Source organism: Rhinoderma darwinii, chromosome 3 (assembly GCF_050947455.1).
Source record: "Rhinoderma darwinii isolate aRhiDar2 chromosome 3, aRhiDar2.hap1, whole genome shotgun sequence".
NCBI lineage: Eukaryota > Metazoa > Chordata > Amphibia > Anura > Rhinodermatidae > Rhinoderma > Rhinoderma darwinii.
Window position 1 is genome coordinate 122,358,013 of NC_134689.1, and position 26,150 is coordinate 122,384,162.

A 26,150-nucleotide genomic window follows, 5' to 3' on the forward strand; every position below is an offset into this window, starting at 1 on the left:
TGGCGTTGTCGGATTTAGAAAATCCACTTTAAAATATCCTGTTAGTGAACTTTGATTACGGGTGCCTGTACACAATGCAGCCGAGCGCCGGTAATTGCCGCGCAGCCGACCAATGCGTTTCAAAAACTGCAGTTTACCACAAATTGCCGCAATTTCACAAGTACAGATGAACCATATAAAAACCATGTGCTTCACCTGTTCTTGCCATCAGATCACAGTAAATCACTTCGGAACCACGTGTTTTTGCCACGCGGTGGTCGGACAAGCGGCAAATACTGAAGTTTTGTCACATTGTGCACAGGCAGGCTTAGGCTGGGTACACACGTCATGGTCAAAAGAAGGTGTTTTCTGCTGCAGCTGTGGCAAAACCGAGTCCTGTAGCAGCAAATCGTGGTAAAAAACGCATTTTGACTGCAAGGTGTGAACCAGCCTAAATGGAGGAGAGTCCCTCGTTTAGGAGCCACACTCTGGAGGACCCAGCAGGTCCATAGATTACACGGACAGCCCATTACTTTCAATAGAAACAGTGTAATTCCACCTTAGTCCTGCATCAGCGCTACAGGGAAATTGAACACCTGCTGCCAGAAACCCCTTGTGATCGCTGGTTATTTTAGCAGCGGAACAATCTAATGTCAGCGATGACAAAGTGGACGATCCCTTATCTAAAACCGGAACTTTACACTGATGTAGGTGGCTATAGATTAAAGCGTGAGTCATGTAAGTGTTCACACACAACGTCTAATGTGTCTAGCGAGACTGTGGACAATAATGGACATGACACAGCATGAATGCCAGAGAGAACAGCAACACCTTGCGGCGTATTCTGTGTATTGCAGCCGCGCTGCTCTGATGTCACCGCTGTGGTCCTGCCTCTAGAGTGGAGCAGCAGGAATAGGGTTGGGTGCCGCTCATTGTACGCTTGGAATGGCTTGCTCCTTCTAGGATCTGCCCTGATCTCTGAGTTCCCCGGTCATAAGGTCACACACACCGCTGCTGCTGAAAGGAAGGAAGGAAAGATGTCTGACGATTTCGGCTTCTTCTCCTCCTCCGAGAGCGGAGCTGCCGCAGAGACAGAAGAGGACCCAGCTGCCGCTTTCCTGGCCCAGCAAGAAAGCGAGATCGCCGGGATAGAGAATGACGAAGGATTCGGGGCAGTGCTGGTGAGCAGCCAGGCGTCTTCTATCGAGCAGTCCGATTTAGGTGAGTTGTGTATAGAAAATGTTGTATATGTTAAGTGCATGGACCTTCTTGTGCGCAGAGCTTGCACTTTAGTAACAAGCAGACGCTTCCTCAAGGTCATACAGCAGGTGCAGGACTGTTCACAAGCCGTATACTGATCAGCTACATTTCTGGTCAGTGTTCCTGGGCATCTGTCCTGTAACTCAGCTGGCACAAGCTTAGGGAAGGCCATATACTATATATCAGCAGCAGTGTATATGTTCATCCTGGTCAGTGGGGTATATGTGATATTCCTGGCATATACACTACAGTCTTCCCAAAAATATTCCAATAACCACAAGAAAAAATGATTGGATCCTGGGCCCGGATCATCATTGCTGCTATGATTGATCACATCATACAGGATTATACAAAGGGACCAATGATTCTGTACCTATCGCTGGAAGTAAAGGACCTTTTTCACGGGCCAATGATCAGGCAAATGAGCTCGTCCCCGGTCGTTGCCCTATGTAAACAGGGCAACAATCAGCCGATGAACGAGCAAACACTCGTTCATCGACTGATCTTATTGTTTATGCAGCACAAAATATTATCGTTGCTGGCAGCACATCAGAGAGATGCGCTTCCGACATGATGGTAATGAATGGGGACAAGCGATCATAGTAACGAGTGCTCATCCCTATGCATAGCTCCTTGTTAAGGGGGGAATGAGCGCTAATCAACGAGCTGTCTCGTTGATTGGCACTCGTTTTTACTGCCAATATTGGACGGTGTAAAAGGAGCCTAAGAGGCAGCTCAGGTGATCGTTCCGGTATGAAATAATGGGAATATCCATCAGATCGAGGCTTATGGCTGTAGTTTTTTGTCGGGGATTCTGCTAATTTTGTTGCAATTCACCATAAATCTAGTATATCTGGGGCCTGGTAGAGCTGAGTCGAGGGCTGCCATCAGAAGAAATAAGCATTGTCAGAGGTGTTTGACAGCCGCTAATCTCCTGAAATATCAGACATTCTGTAAGGCCCCATGCAATACGACCGTGCCTGTAATTACGGGCACAGAAGGCCGCGGGCAGCCGGCTGTATTTATGGGCCGTGTTCCCATTATAAAGTATAGGAGCGCGGTCCGTAAATAAAAAAATAGGACATGTCCTATTTTTTACGGCTGGTTTCTACGTCAGGGACACCCTCCAGTAGATATACGGGAAGGTGTCCGTCGGCCATAGAAATTAATGGGCCCGTAATTCTGGTCCGTAACTACGGGCGATTTTATGGTCGTGTCCACGGGGCCTAAGTGGGAGAATTGGGACTGATTGTCTGACAATTATCCTATGTCTGTGGCCACATAATGTTTTGGTTGGCAGTTTCCGCCTTTTATGCCATTTGCTTACAATTAAATATGGTGGTGGGCCGTGTACATATTTTTTTTGTAACATAAAATTTAATAAAACATGTACCTGAGCAAGATTTGACTAGCCCTTTCCCTCAGAGAATGACCTAATGTTAGTCGCAATGGGACCTTCTTACCCAAGGGGCCCCACTGCTGTACTCTAAATACCGGTGCGTCTCTTTGAGCGGTTCCAGCCATATCGAAAAGCTGTCCGGAGGACAGGCCTTTTATTGCCATTTGTTATGAAAGTAAATTGACCTCGTAAATGTGGTAAAGGCCTTGTCTCCCAAAGACAAATCCTTTCCATGTGTCTTATTGGAACACATAGATCTCATAGGAAGGGGTCTACTGCTGGGGACTCCTCTGAGCCGGAGCAGAGAGCCGCTCACAAAGAGCGAGCCTCCCTCTTGCGGTTGGCCTGTCTACATATTACATGCTAGGCTATTAATTTGAATGGCTGAAATGTAATACTATATTTTCCCTGCAGCGGAAATGTATGGCCAGATGCGGTTTCCCCTGGTGAATTCTGTCCTGTCAAGTTCTCAAATTCCATTCAGAAACTTAGGCTAGGTTTCCATATATCAGTTGCTTCCGGCCAGTTGCTTTTAGCCTCAGCTGGATATAACTGAAAAGTTTTGCACTGACGCGGCGTCTATAGCCAGACGGGAAAGCGATGTAGGTGACATTTTTCGGTCTGGCGAAAGTAAAGATCAAAATCTGTGGCACTCTGCAGGTTGTCTGGGTGCTATGGGTAGGGTTCTGGGAAAAGCATGGGATCCGTTCTAGCATCAGTTTCCCGACAGCGTTTCTGTAACACGCCGGAGGGAAACTATGCCGCGTATATAGGAACCCGGCCTTATTGGAAAGCTTTTTGAGAACCCATCTGGCTACCATTATAGCTCACTCAAGGGTCGTCACTCAAGGTAGTAAATTGTATGTACCCTGTTTAGTGAACCTGAACCTCTATGAAAGCTGGATGATATCCCCTATTAAGGCTGTAATGGTAGCCATACTGGTTGTCACCCAGTTTCCCGAGAGGCTGTTGTAAGTAAGAAACAGGAAGGAGAAAAATAAATGTTCTTTAATTTACTTTTTAAAGGGGTTGTTAAAGAATCGACAATTATCCCCTATCCACAGGATAGGGGATAATTGTTTGATCGCTCCGGGCCCCACTGTCGGGACCATCACCGGTCGCGAGTATGGGGATCCTAAACCTCCCGTTCCTCTTCGCTGCACCCCTTCCAGTGAGGAGGAGCTTGAATAAAGCGGCGGTCGTGCATGTGACGACTGCTCCGTTCAATGTTTATGGGACTGACTGAAACAGCCAAGCGATGTACTCGGTTTTTATCCGTCGATTCGTTAGACATTGAGTGAAGCGGCAGGGCGCATGCTCAATGGCCGATCCATTTAATGTCCTCCTCTCTGCGGTCGAGCAGTGAGGAAGGACAGGGGGTTCCCCCTCGTTCTTGCGATCGGTGGGGGTCTAAGTGATCGGACAGTTACCACCTGTTCTGTGGATAGGTGATAAATGTCGATTCTGGGAATACCCCTTTAAATCCCAGGGAGGGAAGCCCTCCGCCTAGTTTGATGGGGCAGCTCATATAGGTGTAGTATTGTAGTAATTCACTCCTTGCATTGAAAACTGTAACCAGGATCATATTACAGGCACTGCAGCACAGGAAGCTTGGCTCTATGCCTGCTCTGGCCCTCAGCACATTGGTAGAAAGGCTGGTACTCGGACATAATGCCAGCATGGCATCCTGATTCCTTGGCACTTTACACCAAGTCGTTTATCAGTCTTACTGAGTGTTTCCATGTGATGAGATATTTGGGGACACCGATATCTAGAGAACATTTTTCAAACCAAACACATTCCTTGGAGCAGTAATTGTTTTGGAGTGGTAGGAGCCGAGCCTTGTAAATATTTAGTTCAAACACCGTTATAAACTTGGTTAAAGCGACTCTCCAGTCTCCGGACAAAATTATAAAGTTGATGGAGTAATTTTACCTGGTGCCCTCCAGTTGTTCCCCTCTGTCGTGGATCCGGCGTTTTAAGGTCCCCTCTGTATTGTCTCAAAATGGCCACAGTGCTTCTTAAACTCGGTCTAAGACATTCCCACTGTTCATGGATTGGACAGATCTGCTCACGTGATCAGCTCTGGCCAATCCGTGAACAGTGGGAATGTCTCACTCGTAGGCTAAGAAGCGCTGCAGCCATGTTGGGATAGCACGGAGGGGACCCTAAAACAACAAATCCATGTCAGAGGGCCAGCAGGCAATACTTAATATACACCATTTCAAATGCTGTACAGTTACCGGAGGGTCGCTTTAAGTACATAGCTGTCTGCCCCTTCTTATAATTTTTTCCAATATTATTATTAATTAGTATTATTATTAGTAGTATTAGTATTTTTATAAATTGTATCATTATTATATAAAATTTATCGAATATAAACAAGGTTGTAAACATTTGTACTCTTTTGGGTGTTCTAGTAACTTGTCAAAGTATATTATTGGGTGCGTGTTCACAAGGCCATAAGCGTTGGTTCTGGCATTGCTTAGTCACGTATTTTTATATACTGTATATTTTCATATAATTCAAATATTCCCAAAAAATCAGAAATGATCCATTATACAGTGCAGACAGCATGTCAGCGTATGTTCCTGTAGTCCGAGACAACCCCTTTCATACTGAAGCCAATTGCCGCAGGTCTGGCACACAGCTAATTTTTTTTTCCTGGGAGCCTTGTGTGGCCAGACATTTCCCCTGTGTGGCTGGCCACTGCTTACTTCAGAATAACCGCTGATCGCTGGGAGTGAGAAGCCAGACCCATGGGGATCAGATGATCGCCGAGCTGGCTTCTTTTTGAAAAATCTTTTTGAAAAAATCTTGTCCTTCTGAGACAACACATTGAAGATACGCTTGTTATTTTTGTAACTTAGAGTTTAGTTCTTGAAGAGCATTTCCTCCCTAGCTGTTGCGTTGTCCACTTGTATAAAGGCTTTTTATTTTGCTCTAAGTGCCCTTTTACACTGGCCAATTATCGGGCAAACGAGTATTCACAAAACTCTCGTTCCCGATGATCGTCCTGTGTAAACAAGGCAATGATCAGCCAATGAACTCGTTCATTGGCTGATTGTATTGTTTTAAATGACCAAAATATTATCATTGTCGGCAGCACATCTCCCTGTGTAAACAGGGAGACGACGTGCCGACATGATAGAAATGTAACTTAATGGAGCATATACGTCATGGATCTTAAATATATAAGTTATGACGTGTGAACAGAGCCTTATATATGTAATATACCGCCATGTACAGCACATCACCTGCTGCACGTGTTCACTGTCCGTTGGTAAAGGTTGTAGTAGAGCAAGAAAGCTTATATGATCGTGTTAGACCTGAGCAGGGAGGGGTGAGTATCAGGAATGCTATAAAACATGTTTATAATGGAAGCTAAGGGAGGAGGCCATATGTGAGATGATATACACACCTAGATTAGCTGATTACCATTTGCCAGGGCACCAGTTGCCCAATCATCAAAAACGGAGCCATTCACTTTCATTGAACACTGACACCTTTCCGTAGCACTACGGAAGGGTGTCCGTGCCGTGGAAATGTTCCGGGAATTATGGAACATGTCCGTTCTTTTGCATTTTGCGGGCTGTGCTCCCATACTTTGTATGGGAGCACGGCCCGAAAATGCGGCTGTCAGTTGGCGGCCGGCCGTGCCCGCAATCGCGGGCCATGATTGCGGGCACGGTCGTGTGCATGGGGCCTTAGGGTGTATTTATTGGGCCTTAGTTTTCTCAAACACCACAGCAAAGAAACGCCACAAAACCGGCACGTGTGAGTACACCCTTCATTTCATATTCTTTATTGAAGATGAGCATTGTAGGTTATCAAGATGTCCTAATATATACACATCTTTGTTGGCATTGAGTAGTCTCCCAATAGCACCATATTTAAAGGGGTTTCATAACCTTTCTGTAAATTTTTGTATTAGCTGTAAATGGCTAAAAAATAAAAAATAGGTACTAAATCGCCGCTGCATCCATGATGACAGTTATAAGATTGCCTGCCTCCGTCATGTATCAAGTACAACACATCATTGTTGCGTCAAGGAAAAAAACATAGGGGACCACGGAGCTGTTAGTATAGGAGCAGTGAGGAATTTGGAAGGTATGTGACTGATGTTTTTAGCCATATACAACCTATACAGGGTTTTTTCTTAGGGCTTTCCCACATGTTGCAGAATTGATGCGTTTTTTTCTGTCCAGAATTGCGGACAGAAAAATCACAGCAGATTACAGTAGCAGCGTAGTGGATGAGATTTAACAAATCTCATCCACACGCTGCGTAATAAATCTGACCAGAAATTTACCTGCGGTGCGTATTATTCGGCATGTGAACTCCTGCTGCAGAAAGTGGACTGAATTGCTGCGTTTTTCAGAGATGTCGCCATCTCCTAACATTGAGAAAAACGTGGAAAAATACGCAGTGAAAACCGCAGGAAATGGTGGTTTTTTTTCCCGCAGTGGGAAGTCTGCTACTTTCAACAGAATTGTTGCAAAAAACTTTTGCAGCAATTCCGTTGTGTGTGGACAAGCCATTATTGTGTTCGAAAGGCTGAAAAGCCCTTTAATTTTAGTAGTTATATGGATATGCTGTTATGTTTTCCACCATTCTCAAATGCGTGAGACCCAATTAAGCACATTGGATGTGCACAAGGGTTAAAATCGAGGCACAAAATGAGTTAAAGATTGCGGCTCTATTACATTTTAAGATTGAAGATTTTATGGCTATAGGGTCAGTGGCATGTGAATGCATGTGCCATGGTTAATGATTTACTTGTCCCAGCCCTGAAGGGGGCATGGGGGAGTATGGTGGCTTAGTGTTTGAATCGGACTAGGAACATTATCTGCGTGGATGGTTCCTCCAACATTACAAAATGCTTCTTATTTATCTCTAACATGTATGCATGTGTGTGTGATAGGGAGATTGTATTGTTAGTCCTTGTAGAGATCGGGACTGATGGGAAAAATTAAAATTTTTGTAGCACTGCGGAACGTGATGGCAATAGATAAACAATATCTAATCATTAATAGACCCCTTTCATATGTAAATGTTAACTTCTGAAGACCTCGACATAAGATTTCTACATAAAGGCTTTTAACATTCTACAACAAGCCAGCAGACATGCAAATAGGCGGCGGCAACCAAACACAACATTATTATTTGCATCACTGGATTATTTCTAAACCAAATAAGGGGGCTTTACACCAGGCAATTATTGTGCAATCGATCGTTCTTATAACGCTCGTTGCCGATAATTGCCCTGTCTAAACAGGCAGCGATCAGCAGATGAACAAGCAATCGCTCTTTCATCTGCTGATCGGATTGTTTTAAAAAAAGTAAAATATTATCATTGCCGGCAGCACATCTCCCTGTGTAAACGGGAAGACGCGCTGCCAACATGATAATGGATGGGGACGAGCGATCGGAGTAACGACCGCTCATCCCCATCCATAGCTTCAACAGGCGCAAACGAGCACCGCTCAACCATGTCTCGTTGATCGGCGCTCGCTAAACCGGCAGTGGTGTAATAGGGCCTTTTAGATGAGTTGTACAATTATAATATTTACAAAAAGCTTTTCCAGGCTTTTTTTTTTATATATTAATCTAGCCTTCTCATACTTGAAGAATAGGGGGTCATTCATACGAACGTGAATCTCGTCTGTGTGCTGTGCGTAAAAATAACGCACAGCACCTGGCCCCATTGATTTCAATGGGGCTATTCACACAGACATGAATTTTCACGCAACGAGAGTTTTATTGGTGCGTTTTCACGCAACTAGCCGTCCATTGCAGTCAATGGGTGGGTGAAAACCACAGACAGCACACAGATGCACATCCGTGTGCTGTCCATGTTTAACGCATCAATTACATTGAAAAAATTTATCAATAAGTTCTTGCGAATGCATGAAATACACATGCTACTCGCAACGCACACAGACAGATTTACGCGCGTAAGATCTGTCACATTCATGTGAATGTAGCCTAAGGCTATGTTCACACGGAGTATTTTGGGGGAGGAATATCTGCCTCAAAGCTCCAAACGGAATTTTGAGGCAGATATTCCTCCCCCAAAATACTCCGTGTGAATAGCAATTATCGCGCCATTTTTCGCCCGCGGCCATTGAGCGCCGCGGGCATAAAACACGCTTTCTCCTGCCTCCCATTGAAGTCAATGGGAGGTCGGACGCGGAAGCGCCCGAAGATAGGGCATGTCGCTTCTTTTTCCCGCGAGGCAGTTTTACTGCTCGCGGGAAAAAGACGCCGACGCCCCCCATTGAAATCAATGGGAGGCGTTCTCGGGCCGTTTCTGCCGAGTTTTGCGACGCGGTTTCCGCGTCAAAAAACTCGGCAAAAGACCCCGTGTGAACATAGCCTTAGAGGGCTTCCCAATACGGATTGTAAAAAATGTACTTCCCTCCCCTACGATGCTCACTGACCGAAGCTGTACTGGCTTTCAGTGGCCCTCAGGTCTATTCGTGAGCAACCTCCCCTCTGATTTCTAATCCATATGTAAGCGGAGATCTTGAAAACAGCAAGAAATTGATAGAGGTGGGACCCGCACCGATCTGACATTTATGACATGCCCTGTGGATATGTCATAAATGTCCCTCATGGGAAAACCCCTTTAAGTTGCAAACGACTCAAAAGTCGCAATTTGCGGGAAATATCGCGACTTTTGGGCCGTTTATACCGGTCTCCACTTTTTTCATAAAGTGGGGGAGCTTAATAAAGGGGAACTGGGCAGCACAACAAATTTATTATAATTTACGTCAGAAACGGGTGTAAACTATAGCTAGAAGCTGGCGTAGATTTAAAGAGGCTCTGTCACCAGATTTTGCAACCCCTATCTGCTATTGCAGCAGATAGGCGCTGCAATGTAGATTACAGTAACGTTTTTATTTTTAAAAAACGAGCATTTTTGGCCAAGTTATGACCATTTTCGTATTTATGCAAATGAGGCTTGCAAAAGTACAACTGGGCGTGTTGAAAAGTAAAAGTACAACTGGGCGTGTATTATGTGCGTACATCGGGGCGTGTTTACTACTTTTACTAGCTGGGCGTTCTGATGAGAAGTATCATCCACTTCTCTTCACAACGCCCAGCTTCTGGCAGTGCAGACACAGCCGTGTTCTCCAGAGATCACGCTGTGACGTCACTCACAGGTCCTGCATCGTGTCAGACGAGCGAGGACACATCGGCACCAGAGGCTACAGATGATTCTGCAGTAGCATCAGCGTTTGCAGGTAAGTCGATGTAGCTACTTACCTGCAAATGCTGATGCTGCTGCAGAATCAACTGTAGCCTCTGGTGCCGACACGATGCAGGACCTGTGAGTGACGTCACAGATCTGCACTGCCGGAAGCTGGGCGTTCTGAAGAGAAGTGGATGATACTTCTCATCAGAAAGCCCAGCTAGTGAAAGTAGTAAACACGCCCCGATGTACGCACATAATACACGCCCAGTTGTACTTTTACTTTTCAACACGCCCAGTTGTACTTTTGCAAGCCTCATTTGCATAAATACGAAAATGGTCATAACTTGGCCAAAAATGCTCGTTTTTTAAAAATAAAAACGTTACTGTAATCTACATTGCAGCGCCTATCTGCTGCAATAGCAGATAGGTGTTGCAAAATCTGGTGACAGAGCCTCTTTAAGTCTGTGGACAGGGGCGTAACAGGGTACAGATGGGCCCCATGCCAGGCCCTGTACTGCCCCTCCCTCCCCTCTTGCATGATCCGATATTAAAAAAAATAATTACTCTCCTCACCGCTCTTCTTTTCACCCGCCCCTCCCTGATCCTAGGCTTCCACATCAGGCCACGGCGCATACTTGGTCACAACGCCATTCAGCATCTTTGCTTTATATGTGATGCAGACCAAAACATCCTGACGCTGGATACCGCGTGCTGCTAGTCTGCATTGCACATAACGCCCTGACGCTGCACGGCCAGCAGAAAGGTGTCACAGATTTATTTATACGTTTCTTACCGCAGTGGAGCAGAAATGCCAGTCTTAGTAAATCTGCCCCTAGGTGTCTTTGGTGAAGTACAACTGAATGTTGTGAGCGAATTGTACATATGAAAACCTTTAGCATGGATGTAGGGAAAGCTATAATCCTTACTAGCAGCCGATCGTGACAAGTCCTTCAATATACGGGTCTCTGTAGACTTGAAATTGTGAGTAAATCTTCTACTTAGAGGTTATCCCAAGGTCAACATTTAAACATTCTGTCTGATAAGGTCTTCTAACTGGGGACCCCCACTGATCACAGGAGAGGTCCTGAGCCAGTGAGGAGAACTTTGAATGGAGCAGTAGACGAGCTTGTATGTTTATATTTGTATGTATTGCAAAGGATGTTCGTTACCTGTAGCTGGCATGATGGATGCTGGAAAACTCAAAGGAGAGACATCTTGTTTCGAGTTTCGCACCCTTCGTCAGGAAGTGAAGAGATGTAGTGCTAACGGGGTTTAAATAGTACTGCACTATGGTGATGACCAATGGCGCATGCTGCATTAGAAGGCCAGTCCACGCACGCCTTCCGTGTCATGGATGAAATCACAGCCAAGGGCATAAGTCCTCGCCTGTGCTTCCACCCAAAGTATAACCACTTCCGTTGTGACGTGGGACCTTGCCCGTCATGCGCACCACACCAACCTAGTGAAAATACCAAGGAGAGTATATTGATCTGAATTTTCTAAATATTTATTGATGAGTCTATACTGTCCCTAAGCCGAGAAAGCACCACCCCGGGGCACAAAATTAATGCCCAGGATGTGGTGGAGTCCAGGCGCAAAGGCAGTGCAGCCAGGATCCACAAATGAACCGTTCGATAATATTCAATACTAATTTATATTAAAAAAAAAAGTAATTTCTTATAGATTTTATATATTAATTTTCCTAACCATTACCGATTCAGAATAACACCTAAGTGTGTGTAATATAACAATATAAGATATGTGCTACATGGTAAATATACGTCCGTGACCGAGATAATCAAATTTTATTGTATAATAATTAGTGAAAATAAATCTAACTAAGGGGAGGCCGCTTAGACGGATGACATTTCATCCCATGTGATCGCTGCAGCAGTCAAATGGGATGACACGTCATCCCAGGGGGCCATCTTGCAGGATGTCAGAGGGATGTGTCGCCATGGCTACGCTAGTAGGAAACTTATATATATATATATATATATATATATTATAAAATGTGTGTGTATGTGCAGTTTTCTAATGCGAACATTTCGGCCGGAAAACTGCACCACAATTTGGTGCAGTTTTTCAGCTGGAATTCCCTGCGGCGCCCAGGGCTGACACGGTGTGTGCGTTTACGCGGCGTATGCAACTTGTGTGAACATAGCCTTAGGGTGGACTTTTATCTATTACACCTACTTTACCTGGTTATAAGGGATTTCGTTTACATAAGTCAAACTTTGCCAAGTTTTGTTCAGCGTCTAACACAGTACAACTCTTGATGCATGGATTGTCACGGAATGAAACAATATAGACTGTGTCCTGGTTATACTGTAAATCCTCATGATGCTGACCCGTGCTATTCTAGAATAACATTGCTAGAGAAAACAAACTGACTGACAGCCATACAAGCATTCACGTATTCAGCCTGGCAGTATGGTGTAGCAGACCTGAGGGAACTACATGTTCATCTTTGGTGCATCTGCGCTAATATTTTAGGGAATTAGAGGTTGGAGACTTGCATATGTAGCCTTGGAAGCCCCTCTGCAGAATACAGGCTACTGTTTGTAGTTTTGAACATGCTGATGTGACTGACTAGGCCTACAGCGATCATGTAAAGTGTATACGCTCCATCATGGTGTACTATGTAAATGCTGTATTTTTAAGTTGCAAGTCTTTCACTATATGTATAGAAGCTAGTGGGAAAAGAGCTGTTACCCATAGCCGCAAAACACGTGACTGCTTCTCTTTTCTAATCTGCATGAGAAAAATCACAGTTTGAGTACAACTGGCTGCTGTGTGCACCTCCACATTTCCCTTTTCATTAGGCCCCTTCATCTGCAGGAAAGGGTTAATTGCTTTTACTACTGTTTCCTATAGCAGTTCGGACATGTACATAGTAGACTACAAAGGACTTTAACAGATAAGGCTTCGTTCACATCTGCGTCAGGACTCCGTTCATATGTTCCGTTGAACCTCTACGTCAAGGGAACCCAGGAACGGAATACAAACGGAAACCATAGGCTTCCATTTGCATCACCATTGATTTCTCCACCTCAGGAGAATCGCTGGTGGTGACGCCGATTTGTCTAGTATAGGCTCATTTACATATTTAGAAAAAAAAATCAGAACTTTTAAAATAATAAACGTTTGGCACATGATTTTCACGAGCATTAATAGTGTGACATCGTCTATTAGATTAGCTAGGAGATAGGGCATTACTAAACTAGTGACAGATCAGTCTTTTGTTCTGCTGCTTGTATAATGTATTTCAGTCAAGGAATCCAAGATTTAAGGCCCTTTCACATGGGTCAACGATCGGGCAAATGAGTGTTCATATGAGCGCTCGCTCCCAATCATTGCTCTGTGTAAACAGGTCAACAATCAGCCGATGAACGAGCAAATGCCCGATCGGCTGATCCTATTGTTTATGCAGCACAAAATATTATCGTTGTTGGTAGCACATCTTCCTGTGTAAACAGTGAGATGTACTGCCGACACAATGGTAATGCTTGGGTACGAGCGATCGTAGTAACGATCGCTCATCCCAATACGTTACCAATCAAAGCTCCTTGTGAAAGGGTAAAAGAGGCGCCGATTAATGAGCGGTCTCGTTGATCGGCGCTCGTTGTTACGGCCAACATTGGTGTAAAAGGACCCTAACTATGCATGATCTACATGGGCGTTACAAGCAGCAATGCTGTCCCATATCAAAACTTGTGAGAATGAGGTAAAAAACGCATGTGTTTTTCCCGCAATTTGATGTTTTCTTTTTAACTGCAACCGCATTAAAAAAAAACTCACCAAATTGCGGTAAAGATTGATGCATTTTTTTTTATCCGCACTTCAACCACAACGTCTGACTACACCCTACGGGGGCCCCGCTCCTCAATGACCAGCATCAGCAAGTAAGTGTGTTAAAAAGCTAGGTAATGATTACCATAGTCTTTGCTCTGTCCCCTGGGTCTTTCTCCCCCTTCCTTGGCCTTTTGCCGCTTTGCATTCGACTAAATACAGCCTTTTCTCTATTTCCTTTTATTGCCCAACTCCTCTATGGCTCCTTTGCGGGGCCCCCTCACTTGTTGGGCCCCACGATACCCTGGTAGTTACACCCATTTTGATATATAACATTTACCTTTCAGGTGACTTTTCAGAATAAGCTGTAATATGTGTGTACATGATAAATCGCACTACTTCTGGCCATTATATGATTTGTATGTGGCGTTATTTAGCCGTTTTCACCTCTGCAGGCTCTATCTCCAGTTCTGTCGTCTCCGAGTGACATGTAGGTGATGCCTTACTGGTATCATGTTTCTTATACAGAGACCATCCTACTCCCCAATCTCTTTGTAGCGCACCCTAGTTGGCACTAGAAGCTGCCGCAGCGCTCGCTTTCCCATTCATTCTTATGGGAGAAAAGTGTGACTTGTTCTCAACAATATCACTGCCAATCAACATTATTTTGATTGTCTGTGCCTATTAATTGCAGATAACTGTTGGCACAAGATGTTTGTTTTGCAGTTACTCCCAGATCCAACGAGGACATAGTGGGGGAGATTTACTAAGAATCTTGGCACGTTTAGCTGCCTCAATTTGCGCCAAAAAAAAAACTGGAGTACATGCCTTGCACATATCACATATTAAATACACTTTTTGCACTTCACTAGACCGTTTTAAAAAAAAGAATGAGAATGGCTTAGTGAAACAAAGGTGTGGCTCAATGTGCCAATCTAGCGCCAAAATAATGCCGTAAGGAAGAGAAAAAAGTATCTTGCATGTCTAGCAAGTTGTGCCAAATTTATACGGCATACACCACTGTGATAAATTTGGTGCATCTTCTGCCTTCCTGGTCTAGTTTTATGCTATTTAAGATATTAATAATCTGCCTGATTGTGTATATGGAGGTCTGAATTTGGAGTTGGTTGGGCAGTGTGGTCCCTAATTTTCTATATATATATTTTTTTAATTAGCGGTGTAAATGAAGCTTATTTCTGTGTAAGATTAGAACTATGCAGTATGTAAGGTCTATTTTTGGCGGTTTTATAATTTCGTTTTTTATCATCCTATTCAGAAGAGTCTGATGTATGTATTAGCGCCCATTTTTATAGCCATACCTGGGGTTTGTGTTCTGGGGTTTGTGTTCAAAAGAGGGAGAGTAGGAAAACCTTTCCTCTGGCAGAACTTCTCTTGCTGGGGTGTTTTCAGCATGTCATAGTGACTTTTCAGAAATTTTGATTGGTGGGGTGCCGAGCACTGAGACCCCCCCCCCCCCCACCAATTGCTAAAAGAAAGCGGCAGAGGTGCTTTGGCTGTACCACTTAGGCCCCATGCACACGACCGTATCCGCAAATACTGACCGTAAATACGGTTCCGTATTGCTTTATAGTAATCAGAAAATCATCAGCAACGTACCAATTTCTGCTGAATGGTATCCACAAATACGGTTCGTAGTGCATCCCTATTACATCCATATATATGGATCCCCCCCAAAAAAAGAGGCCTGGTTGATGGGAAATCCCCTTTGTGTCGCTTAGCAACACTTCTGTATTTGCGGATGGCTATCCGTATTTGCAGGCGCACCTCCGCAGCCATCCGCAATTTTGGCTTCCCCCATAGACTTCTATGGAGGAGTCCGTGCCGCCATTGTGGACCAAGTACGGACATGCTCCATAATTCCCGGCACAGTTCTGCAGAACGGACACTCATCCGTAGCGATACGGAAAGGGGTCCGTGTTCAATTAAAGTGTCTGGGTCCATTTTTGCGGTCCACAAAAACTGAGGTTTTTTACGGTCATGTGCATGGGGCCTTAGTTTCTGATCAGCTTTCTTCGTAGCGGTGTACGGCCTCAATAGAAAGTCTGAGTCCGTACAGGCTTGCTTGGCGTTCAAGGAAAGCTAATCAAAAAAACAGTGCTCATCGAGGGCTTCTGCTGCTTTGGTTTAGTAATCGGTGGTGGTCTAAGTACCCCCACCAATCAAAACTCCTGACTTGTCACTACAACATGTCAAGTCTTAAAAAAGTATGAGATTAGGGGACACAAAGTAGCAGTAAAACATGATTGTTATTTTTATCAGTGCTAATTTAATTGCTGTTTCTTAAGAAAAAAAAATTATGCTGACCACGAATGTTTGTTTTTCTATGTAGGGGGATTTGATGATCTAGTGACCACTCCAGTAAACGGAGACTATGGCGAGGTAAGAATAACTTTTATAATGGGCTGTATCTGTATTAACGCCTATTTACAGTGGCCATGTATTGTCACATTTTGTGTTACGTGCCCTTAAACAAGACCTGTCCTGTCCCTAGAAATGTTAATCTGTTGCCATAACTGCATTGCTTCTTTCCCTTCTGATTCCAGCGCCGTTTATTTTGTGTTTATAGGTGCCGCCATTCCCACTGCATTCTGCCCGTTCATGTCGGCGTCTGATTCGCTAATTTATGAATGAATTGACAACTGGGAAATCTTTACCGACCAGCGTCAAAGTTAGAGCGGCTAAGGTTCACGCTCCGTTGACAACTGGGCTGCAGATTTTTTAATACATGTCAATTCTGTCATGTATTTTCTCTGCGGATCTCACCCTTTGCAATTAATAGAGTGAAATCAGCACCAAAATCTGATTTTAAAATCTGCAGATTTTACCACAGATTAGCTTCAATATCTATGACGGAAAAAGTCTGCAGCGTTTGGAAGCATAACTTCTTTGCTGCCATTGATATATGCTGTACGTCGTAACGGTGAAGCAGGGAAAGCATTTTTACAATGGTTTTGCTTTAGATTGTTCACCAGGAACTCGGCCTTATCTAAAACAGCAATTGGGTGTTCAGGTTGACTGTATTTCATCCAACCTCTTTTTGCAGTGGCGCCACTAATTCCTGTCCCCGTCTGTTCGGTCTTCGCTACATGTTCCCCTGTGGTGTGTAGTCTTGACAGGTAGGTAAACTGCTAACAAACATGGCTGTACATGTGGAGAGCCAGCCTACTGATATTACAGCTGAGAAATGTAGCTTGCCATTACTGGAACCAAGTGTCCGTGTGAAGCTGATGGCGGCTGTGAATAAGTACAAGGTTAGAGCCATTACAATATAACCGTATTTAACCCACACGGTGAACACCTTTAAAAAAAAATTTAAACCGCCTGCTCCGTCACCTCCTCTTCCACAAAAAAATGGAATAATAAGTAATCAGTCGCATGCACCCCAAAATGGTACCAATAAAAACTACAGCTCATCCCGCAAAAAAAACAAAACAGAACTCGCGTCGCTTCTCAACCGGAAATTAAAAAAGTATGGAGACCCAAAACCAATTTATTTTTTATTTTTTTAACCATATATTTTTTTTATTTGTAAAAGTAGTGAAACGAGACAAAACTGTAGCAATTTGATATCACCGTAATCGTATTGACCTGCAGTATAAATGAACATGTCATTTTTACCGCATCGTTAACGCCGTAAAAACTAAATCGAAATTAAATGGAGGAATTTTTTTCCCCATTCCACTTCACAAATATTTTTCCCAGTACATTATATGGTACGATAAATGGTGCTGTGGAAAATTACAACTTGTTCCTCAAAAAAACAAGTCCTCATACAGCTTTAACAATGAAAATATAAAAAAGTTAGGGATGGGAATGCAGGGACTAAAACACAAAAAAAATGGCTGCGGTGGCAAAGGGTTAATAATACTGAAGTCATAACACAGTCAATTGTTGAACGTTGTCATAATGCTCACATATAATAGATATGTGGGGATGTTCTATGTCATGACATCATTACCTCCTCACCAGCTATGAAGAAGGCTCAAGAGTTCGCAATTTTTGCAAGGCAATGGATTTTTTCTGTAAAGGTACAATAAATATCAATGTGGAAGTTTTTTGGTTCTGTATCTGGTCTTATTCGGCAACTGTCCATTTAATGATTATTTTGACATAATTATTATAGATTTTCCGGTAATACATGAATCTATAAAATGTAACGTGAATAACTATAAAAGTGGTGCTTCTTAACTTCTCTTATAGGAGCCTAGTGGAGTCAGTGATGGATATGCAGCTATAGCTCAGGCTGATAGACTAACCCAGGAACCTGAAAGCCTTCGTAAATGGAGAGAGGAACAGAAGGTGCGCCTTGAGGAGTTGGGTATGTTGTAACTAAGTTAGATCTAAGTTTATAGGAGCTTAGGAGATGTATAATGTTTCATGAACGATGGAACCTTGAGCACTCCGTATATGCCTATCTGAGGGAGCAATGATCCCTATTCTTAATCCAAAACGCATTCTGATAAACCCAAGTGTTGACCCCAAGTTCTTACCTAGTTTGTATATTGGTACCTAGGCTTTGTTATGGGCTTATCTCTTCACGCACCCTATCTACTGGATTAGTGATAATTTTTTGATTTCCGGGGGCCCCACCACTGGGACCCCCACTGATTGTGAGAACAGGGGTCCCGAACCCACTTCTCCTCCTTACTGCTGGACCTCAGTGAGGAAGACATTGAATGTTGCAGTGGTCAAGCACGCCTCTGCTGCTCCATTCACGGTCTATGAGAATGACGGAAACCGCAGCGCTTGGCTGTTTCAGTCGTTCTCATAGACAGGGAATGGAGCTGTGGGCGCATTCTTTGCCGCTCTATTCAAGCTTCTCACTGTGGGGAGTGCAGTAATGAGGATCTGGTGTTTCGAGACCCCCCCCCCCCCCGTTCTCACGATTGATGGGGGTCCCAGCGGTGGGGGCCCCCAGTGATCAGAAAATTATCACCTATCCTGTGCGTAAGTGACCGCAGCATCTGAGACGTTAAAAAGAGGGCGGCGGCCCCCTCTGACAGCTCATTGGCGGCCCCACAATGCAATGACTGTTTTTGGTCAACTTCGCTCTAAAGAAAAATGTAATAAGTAATAAAAAAGTTGTATGTATCAAAAAATGGCACCAATAAAAACTACAGCTTGTCCAAAAAAATAAGCCCTCACACCGCTCAATCCACAGAAAAATAGGTCATGGCTAATTTTTTTTTTATTTTTTTTTTAAAAGTAGTAAAAAAAAACTTAAAACAAACAATATAAATTTGGTATCCCTGTAATCGTATTGAGCCACAGAATAAAGTTGTCGTTTTTACCGCAAGGTGAAAGCCGTAAAAACGAAACCCAAAAAACAATGGAGAAAAACTGCGATTCCTCCAATTTCAGCCAGCAAATATTTTTTTTTTTACAGTTTCTCAGTACATTATATGGTACTTTAAATGCTACCAATATAAATTAACTCGCCGCACAAAAAGTACTCCCTCACACCACTCCATTGACGGAAAAATAAAAAAAATAATGGGTCTTCGAATGCAGGAAGTGAAAAACGAAAAAAATTGCTCCGTTCTGAAGGGGTAAAGGCTATGTAAACCTTTTGAAAGGCATTTTTAAAAAAAAAATATATATAAAAAGGTCAATCGATGTGATTTGTGCAACTTTAGAAATAGTTTTTATTAAAAATAATTTTTACTTTTTGATATACATCTGCTCTGTATTCTCTATACACGGTCGTTGTATCGTTCGCTATGACCTGAATCCATCAGTCCTGCACACCAGACGGGTTCAGTGTCAGCTGGTCCTGATCCCCCTGTAATCCATTGCATCCAAGTTAGGAACAGAGACACGCAGGACCCGCTTTCACTGAACCTGTCAGTCCCGCGGAACTGACGGGAACATGATTTAGCGAACGATACAGCGGCTCTGTATAGAGAATACAGAGCAGCTGTATCTAAAAAAGCAAAAATAATTTTTTCATAAAAACTAAGCCTTTAATACATTTCAACACCAATCTATATCCTCGCCACCACGCTCTTTACCACAATCTTTTATAAATGCTTTGTTTTACAGATGCCGCTTCCAAGGTGACAGAACAGGAATGGCGAGAGAAGGCCAAGAAGGACCTAGAAGAGTGGTACCTACGGCAGAGTGAGCAAATAGAAAAGAATAAGGTTACAAATAGGTCAGTGGCATCATTTTATCAATTATACATTGTAATTATCTATCTCGCTCATTGGGTGAAGAATACTGATGTTTTTTTTGTATTAATGTGCAAGTTCAACCGTATTCCCGCCTAAATAATAAAACTTATATGTCTGAAAAGTGTTTCACCTGTTCGAGCGCTACAATACTGAAATTATGCAGGATATGGAAAGCGGTCTGAAGTCACCCCATCTTTGCTACTCTCAGAACCTCCCTCCTATGCTCCCCTCTTGTTTGTCAGTCTTGTGCATGTTACTCCTATAGTAACACACTTGTACTTTCTGTGACTACTTCTATTACTGCGCAGGGTGAAGGCATTCCTAACATACACATAGATAGAAAAGCTGACGCGCTTCTCCTGGTAACAGGAGATCAAACTTCTCTTCTTAGGCTTTCCATTAGTTTCAGTAGAAGCCGACGCCTACGAGAATGCTACTAGAAGACATGGCCAAACCCGTATTTTTGAAATAATTAATAGTGCGGTTTATATGGCTGCTGCAGAGTACCTGTCATAAAATGTTAAAAAATTAAATTTGCATGGAGGTGACAGTTTTTACGCACTTTACATACCGGGAAGAATTTTTTATTCTGTCCACCAGCTAATATCCAGAGTAACCGCCATGTGCAGCACGGACAGCAGCTAGAAGGGCTGGGAGTCGGTCAATAAGGTGCCGGTAGGTTGTTTCAGGTATCTAGAGCCATGCTGACTGCAGTGCATCCCACATTTGCTGGAGGGTGCGTGGGGGGAGGATCCATAGAGAGAACAAGATGATCGAGGTGGTCCCACAGATGCTTAATTGGGTTCAAGTCTGGCGAATTAGGGGGCCAGGGAAGTACTTGGAAGTCTTGGTCGTGCTCTTCCAACCACTGTCGGACATTTCTAGCCTTGTGACGTATCGCATTGTCTTGCTTGAAGATTTCATCTGCCCCAGGGAAGACCAACACAATGTATGGGTGGACATAATCTGTAGCCAATGTTCACTTCCACCATCAATGGCACGTGGTGCTCCGCAGTTTCCACTTCAGTTATTCCCAATGGTGCCACTTGTCCCCTCATGATACACTTTCACCACAGCAGCACGCGAACAGTTCACAAACTGCGCTGTTTTAGAAATACTGCCACCCTAGGCCCGAAAGTAGGGCTGGGCAATTATGACATAAATAAAAATCACGATTAATTGAACATGTAACCTCGATTACGATTAATAAAGGAATATACAGGCCACACCCCTTTTTTGCATGCACACCCTTTATTTAAATGCTGCACCATTGAATTAATATTTATTCCCTGATCCTGCTGTATACTACTGTATATAATATAGCCTCTGACCGTGCCCCACACAGTATAATGCCCCTATTGTTCCCCTCCACACAGTATAATGCCCCTATAATTAACTCGACACAGTATAAGGACCCTATAGTTGCCCGCCACACAGTATAATGTCCCCCATAACTGCCCTCCACACAGTATAATTTCCCCATAGCTGCCCTTCACACAATATAATGCCCCCATAAATGCCCTTCACACAGTATATGCCCTATAACTGCCCCCCCACAGTATAGACTCAAACAAATAGTAGGAGCAGCACAGTGTGAATACCAAAAACGGCTGGTGCTAGCTTAAAAAAAAAGGAGTGACGCGCTCCTCATGAATATGCAAAAAATTACAGACCAGAAGCAGCACTCAAATAGCAAAAAATATGAATTTATTTACCCAGCAAAGCTTTGCTGGGTAAATAAATTCATATTTTTTGCTATTTGAGTGCTGCTTCTGGTCTCTCTCTTTTTTTGCCCCCCACAGTATAATGCCCCCATAACTGACTTCCACGTAGTATAATGCCCCCACAATGTATACTTCCCCCAATAGTGGCTAAAAAAAATAAATATATGCATTCTCACCTAACTGTTCCAACGACGAGTGGAGGAGATCCCTCCACTCCTCCTGCCTGTGCAGCACGACTCGGACAGGCGCGATTATGTCACTGCCTCGTGTCCGATGATACAGTGAATGGTAAAGCAGAAACCTTATGGCCCCCTGCTCTACCATTTGGTTTCAACTGTATCTGCGTCCTGAAGATGCAGATACAGTTTAAACCGGGAAAAAATAATAGATAAAAACCAAAATTTGCAAGATGACTTCAATTAATTGCGCTAAATTTCGATTTTGATTATTTTTCGATTAATTGCCCAGCCCTACTTGAAAGCCAATAATCGTCCCTTTTTTGCAACTCTGATAAATCGCCCCTTTTACCCATGACAACAACGAGTGATGTGATCAGACAGCCTATTGCACACCTTATATACCTACCAAGCTATCCCACGACACATCTTTCTTCATGGACTACGTAGGAGGTGGTCATAATAATGTGGCTAGACTGTGTAAATATATTTCAACTTTGTAGTTTACTGTTAAAATTTAGTTATTTTATCTATGCAAACTCTGAAGTTTACTGCCACTAGGTGTCTCCCTTCTTCTAATCTACTGCCCACCCCTCTTTGTCAAGCAAACTCCGTCCCTAGTTACAGAGCAGAATTGACTGACTACAAGAGGTCTATGGGGAGGGAAGGGGGGAGCAGGATCAGAGTGAGTCAGACACAGACCTGCTGTCTATACCAGTCTATGGAGAGGGGGGAGCAGAGTGAGAAACAGACCGGTATGATGCAGCTTCTGGCAAGTGTTCTCTGTGTGGAGTGTAGAGGGGAAAACCGCTAAAAAATGGCACATATAATGGCCAGAAATCGTGTTATTCCTCATGTACACATATGACAGCTTATTCTGAAAAGTTAGGGACACTTTTTATGTTATCAACCTCCTCAACTAAATTAGAAAATAGCGATCATCCCCAGCACCATTCCTGGACTGTGCATCAATGGCCCCAATAGCTCCCAGGAAACTACAGTCGACCAAGAATTTGCCACTGCACCAGATATGCAGTAAAAAAAAGTTCACTTTATTTCATCAACGAATGCGTACAAACCCACCACCACCATGCAAATATATTATACCCCCATGTATCAAGTGATTTGTCATTAAAACACTTGATACATGGGGGGTATATATGTGCATGGTGGTGGTTAGTTTGCTTAGGCTTGAGAAAGGCCTTTGTATGGCCGAAATGTCGCCTTTACTCTGTATGCATTTGTTGATGGAATAAAGTGATTCTTGATGGACTTCATCTAGGAAATTATTGGCTCCTTATCGTCCATTCCAGTACTGCAAGTGACTTCCCTCATCATAATCATGTGGTATTCACATGTTTACATAGCTATGACACCATGTCACAATAAAGATTGTGGTAGCTGTGATATTGGGATTGCCTTAGTTTGGGGTGTATGTTTGGTTTATAAGCTAGAAAATCTACCTACATATGACAAACGTCCATATAATAGCCTAACTGTATGCAAAAAGGACACTCTTCTGACGGTAAGTCTTTCTTTTCTTTTCTTTTCTTTCTTTCTCTCAAGTTTTCTGGCAAATATATTGGATAACTATATGAGAAGAGAGAGAAATAATTTGTCACACGTTATATTGCAGTTGTGCTGTCGCTTGTGCCAAGGTCTATGAATGTCCAATCCCTTTTATATAGTTATGAGACTCTTTTTGATTTAGATATAGACACTATCAACTCCTTAATGAGTTGATATGTAATCTACTTCGGTTTTGTTTAGCTGTGTATTAGTGGGTGCTAAAAAGAGCTTGCTCATTTACAGGCTGAGGTGGTGATTTGGAAGTAATATGTTAATCCATATGTCATAAATGATGATCTACTAGAAAGTTATATTTTTTAGTCTTTTTTTATTTTTACCATTATTAAAATTTAAATGTAGGTTTATTGTAAGAGTAACAGGCCTTGTAAAATGAGGTCATTTGCTTTTCTCAATTTGGAATTCTGGTCCTGCCATTTATTTTAACTTTTTTTTTTTTTTTTTTTTAATAATTGGTAAAAGAGTGCTTTCCATGCTCCTCACCACTTTTCTAATGCACTTGGGTTTTGACGTAGATGGGGGTCCCCCTATTACAGTGGTTGACTTTAGTGCAAATATTGGAAAAACCTGACTCTACACATATAAAAGGGGGCAGTTAAATAGCTTCTCCAGGTTATCGACATACATCCTTCATACATGCAAAAAGTTGGCTTTACTACCTTGCTGGAAATGTCAACCAGCACCCAAAGGCAACCAATGAGGGTCCTGAGGGAGGGATAGTCATCGTGGTTTTTCAAGAGGGTATTATTATAATTTTTCCCACTAATAACCACTTACCTGTTTTACATTGCTATTTTATTAACTTTCTTCTTCATTTTCACGTTTGTCTTCTCTTTCTCTCTTTTTGTGCTACTAACCCAGGATTGCGGACAAAGCATTTTACCAACAGCCTAATGCTGATGTCATTGGTTACGTGTATGTTGAGCTTCCCTTATTCTGTCTTGTGTCTCGGCTGAGAATAAAGTTTCTTACAATATATATATATATATATATATATATATATATTTTTTTTTTTTTTACTGTATAGGAAGTGATTTATATATGCAGTTCTTCATCAGGATCGAGCCATTTGTTTTCTTCAAATACTATAATTTGTGTAAAGGAAATATGAAAAGTAAAGTGTTAAAGAATGAAGCGCAAGTGACAAATATTGCAGATAGTTGAGCGATAATACATGATCATCTCCGTATAGCCGTGGTATATGTAAACCATGATTGAAGTACTAAAGCGATTGTTGCATGTAGACCATCACTTCTTAGAATTTAGCTGCCCCATCGATCAACAGATCGCCGTGTGTCCGGCTTCCCTAACACCTGTTGATTAGTTGTCACAACCAGGGGACGCTTCATGTGGCTGCTCATTTCCCTTGAAGCAGCCATTGCAGTGGAAATGTAGTTTTACATTGGTACCATTTGCATGGTAGTGTTCAGATTTCTAGAAGGGGAGGTGCTTTTTGCAGTAGATCTGTTCTGGTTCATAGAGGTGGGTCCCTTTTTATCTCTGTGATCAGCTGCAATCTGTGGGAGAACCCAGCAGCAAGTGTTTAATTTCCCTGTAGCGCCCCCACATGGGAAATCCATAGGATGCTCTAGCTAATTGATGGAGTTTCTGAATAGTGACTCCCCATTATTAATTCAGAATTTCCTGATAGGGTATTTTTAAAATGTGTTTTCTAAACTAGATAACCCTTTTAAAGTGAAAAACCACCTATGTAGCCATTGATTTATTTGCATTAATATGGTATTCGTTAGGCACTTGGAAGAGCCACGTGCACGGAGCCTGTACAAGAGGCACAGTGTGGTTCCAGATAGACTTGTGCCCTAATATAGTCAAGTACATGAGCCCTTAGTTCTGGGCAGCAGCTACCCATAAAGGTATGGTACAATGTACCGAAATTACATGACTAACATTTGTACTGTTTTCATAATATAGGGCGTCAGATGAAGCGTTGGTTTCAGAGACTAAGGATGAAGAACCTGGGACCGAATGGGAGCGCGTCGCCCGCCTTTGCGATTTCAACCCCAAGAGCAGCAAGCAGTCAAAAGATGTGTCTCGCCTGAGATCTGTACTTATCTCCTTGAAACAGACGCCGCTATCTCGCTAATTTTCTCATCCGACCTCCCTGCTTCACACCAAAGAATCCATCCTTGCAGGTCTGAGGCCCATTCACTTATGCCCTTAATATTAATAAGATCCAGCCCCCCTCCACATCCTTCAGATAAACTGTAAATGCAATCTAAACACCAGATCTGATTTCATTCAGTTTCTCGATTTTAAGTTAATGTTTGGCAAATTAAGGCTGTGTTAATGGAAGTATTTGGTGGTTGTGAGCTTTTGCTTGGGGAGATTTTTGTTTCTTTTTTTTTTTTTTTTGGTCTGTGTGCCTGGCTTTTTACAATGCTTGCTCAAATATTTTACATAAGGGTTTCTAAAAATGAAAAGTCTGTGTGCAGGGAGATTTAAACAGATGGGGTTACAATGTACTGTAATTCCTCATGATTCGGGGTTGAATTAAATTAGGCACATACTGTATGGTGCACAATACAAAGGAAGCAAATTGATAAGCAAAACTCAGACACAACCTATCAATAAACATCTTTGTCATACCTGAAACTACTCTTCTGAAGCTTACATATGCATTATTAAAGGATACGTAAGTTCATGCAACCAATTTTTTTAATTACTACAATCTAAAATAAAATAAAAAATCAACTTTGCAAATAATCCTAATTAATTGAATCAGTAAAAATGGTTGCAAAAGTGTAAATAGCCCTTAAAAAGGTTGTCTAGTATATAATTACGATCTGTTTTAGTCGTCTGTGTCCCCTACCGATATCC

At 42.8% G+C, this 26,150-nt stretch overlaps 1 protein-coding gene across 2 annotated transcripts; it reads left to right on the top strand.

Moving 5' to 3' along the window:
- Window positions 1-827: 827 nt before the first annotated feature.
- On the top strand, window positions 828-25,553 carry CLTB (clathrin light chain B). Of its 2 annotated transcripts, XM_075856641.1 has the most exons (6): window positions 828-1,200; window positions 15,982-16,031; window positions 17,853-17,970; window positions 19,695-19,806; window positions 24,174-24,227; window positions 25,245-25,553. In XM_075856641.1, the coding sequence occupies exons 1-6, from the start codon at window positions 1,017-1,019 to the stop codon at window positions 25,414-25,416; spliced, it is 690 nt and encodes a 229-aa protein (XP_075712756.1). In that variant the 5' UTR covers window positions 828-1,016; the 3' UTR covers window positions 25,417-25,553. The 2 variants fall into 2 exon arrangements, with proteins under 2 accessions (XP_075712756.1, XP_075712757.1); XM_075856642.1 differs by lacking the exon at window positions 24,174-24,227 and having other exon boundaries at window positions 837-1,200.
- The last annotated feature ends 597 nt before the right edge of the window (window positions 25,554-26,150 follow it).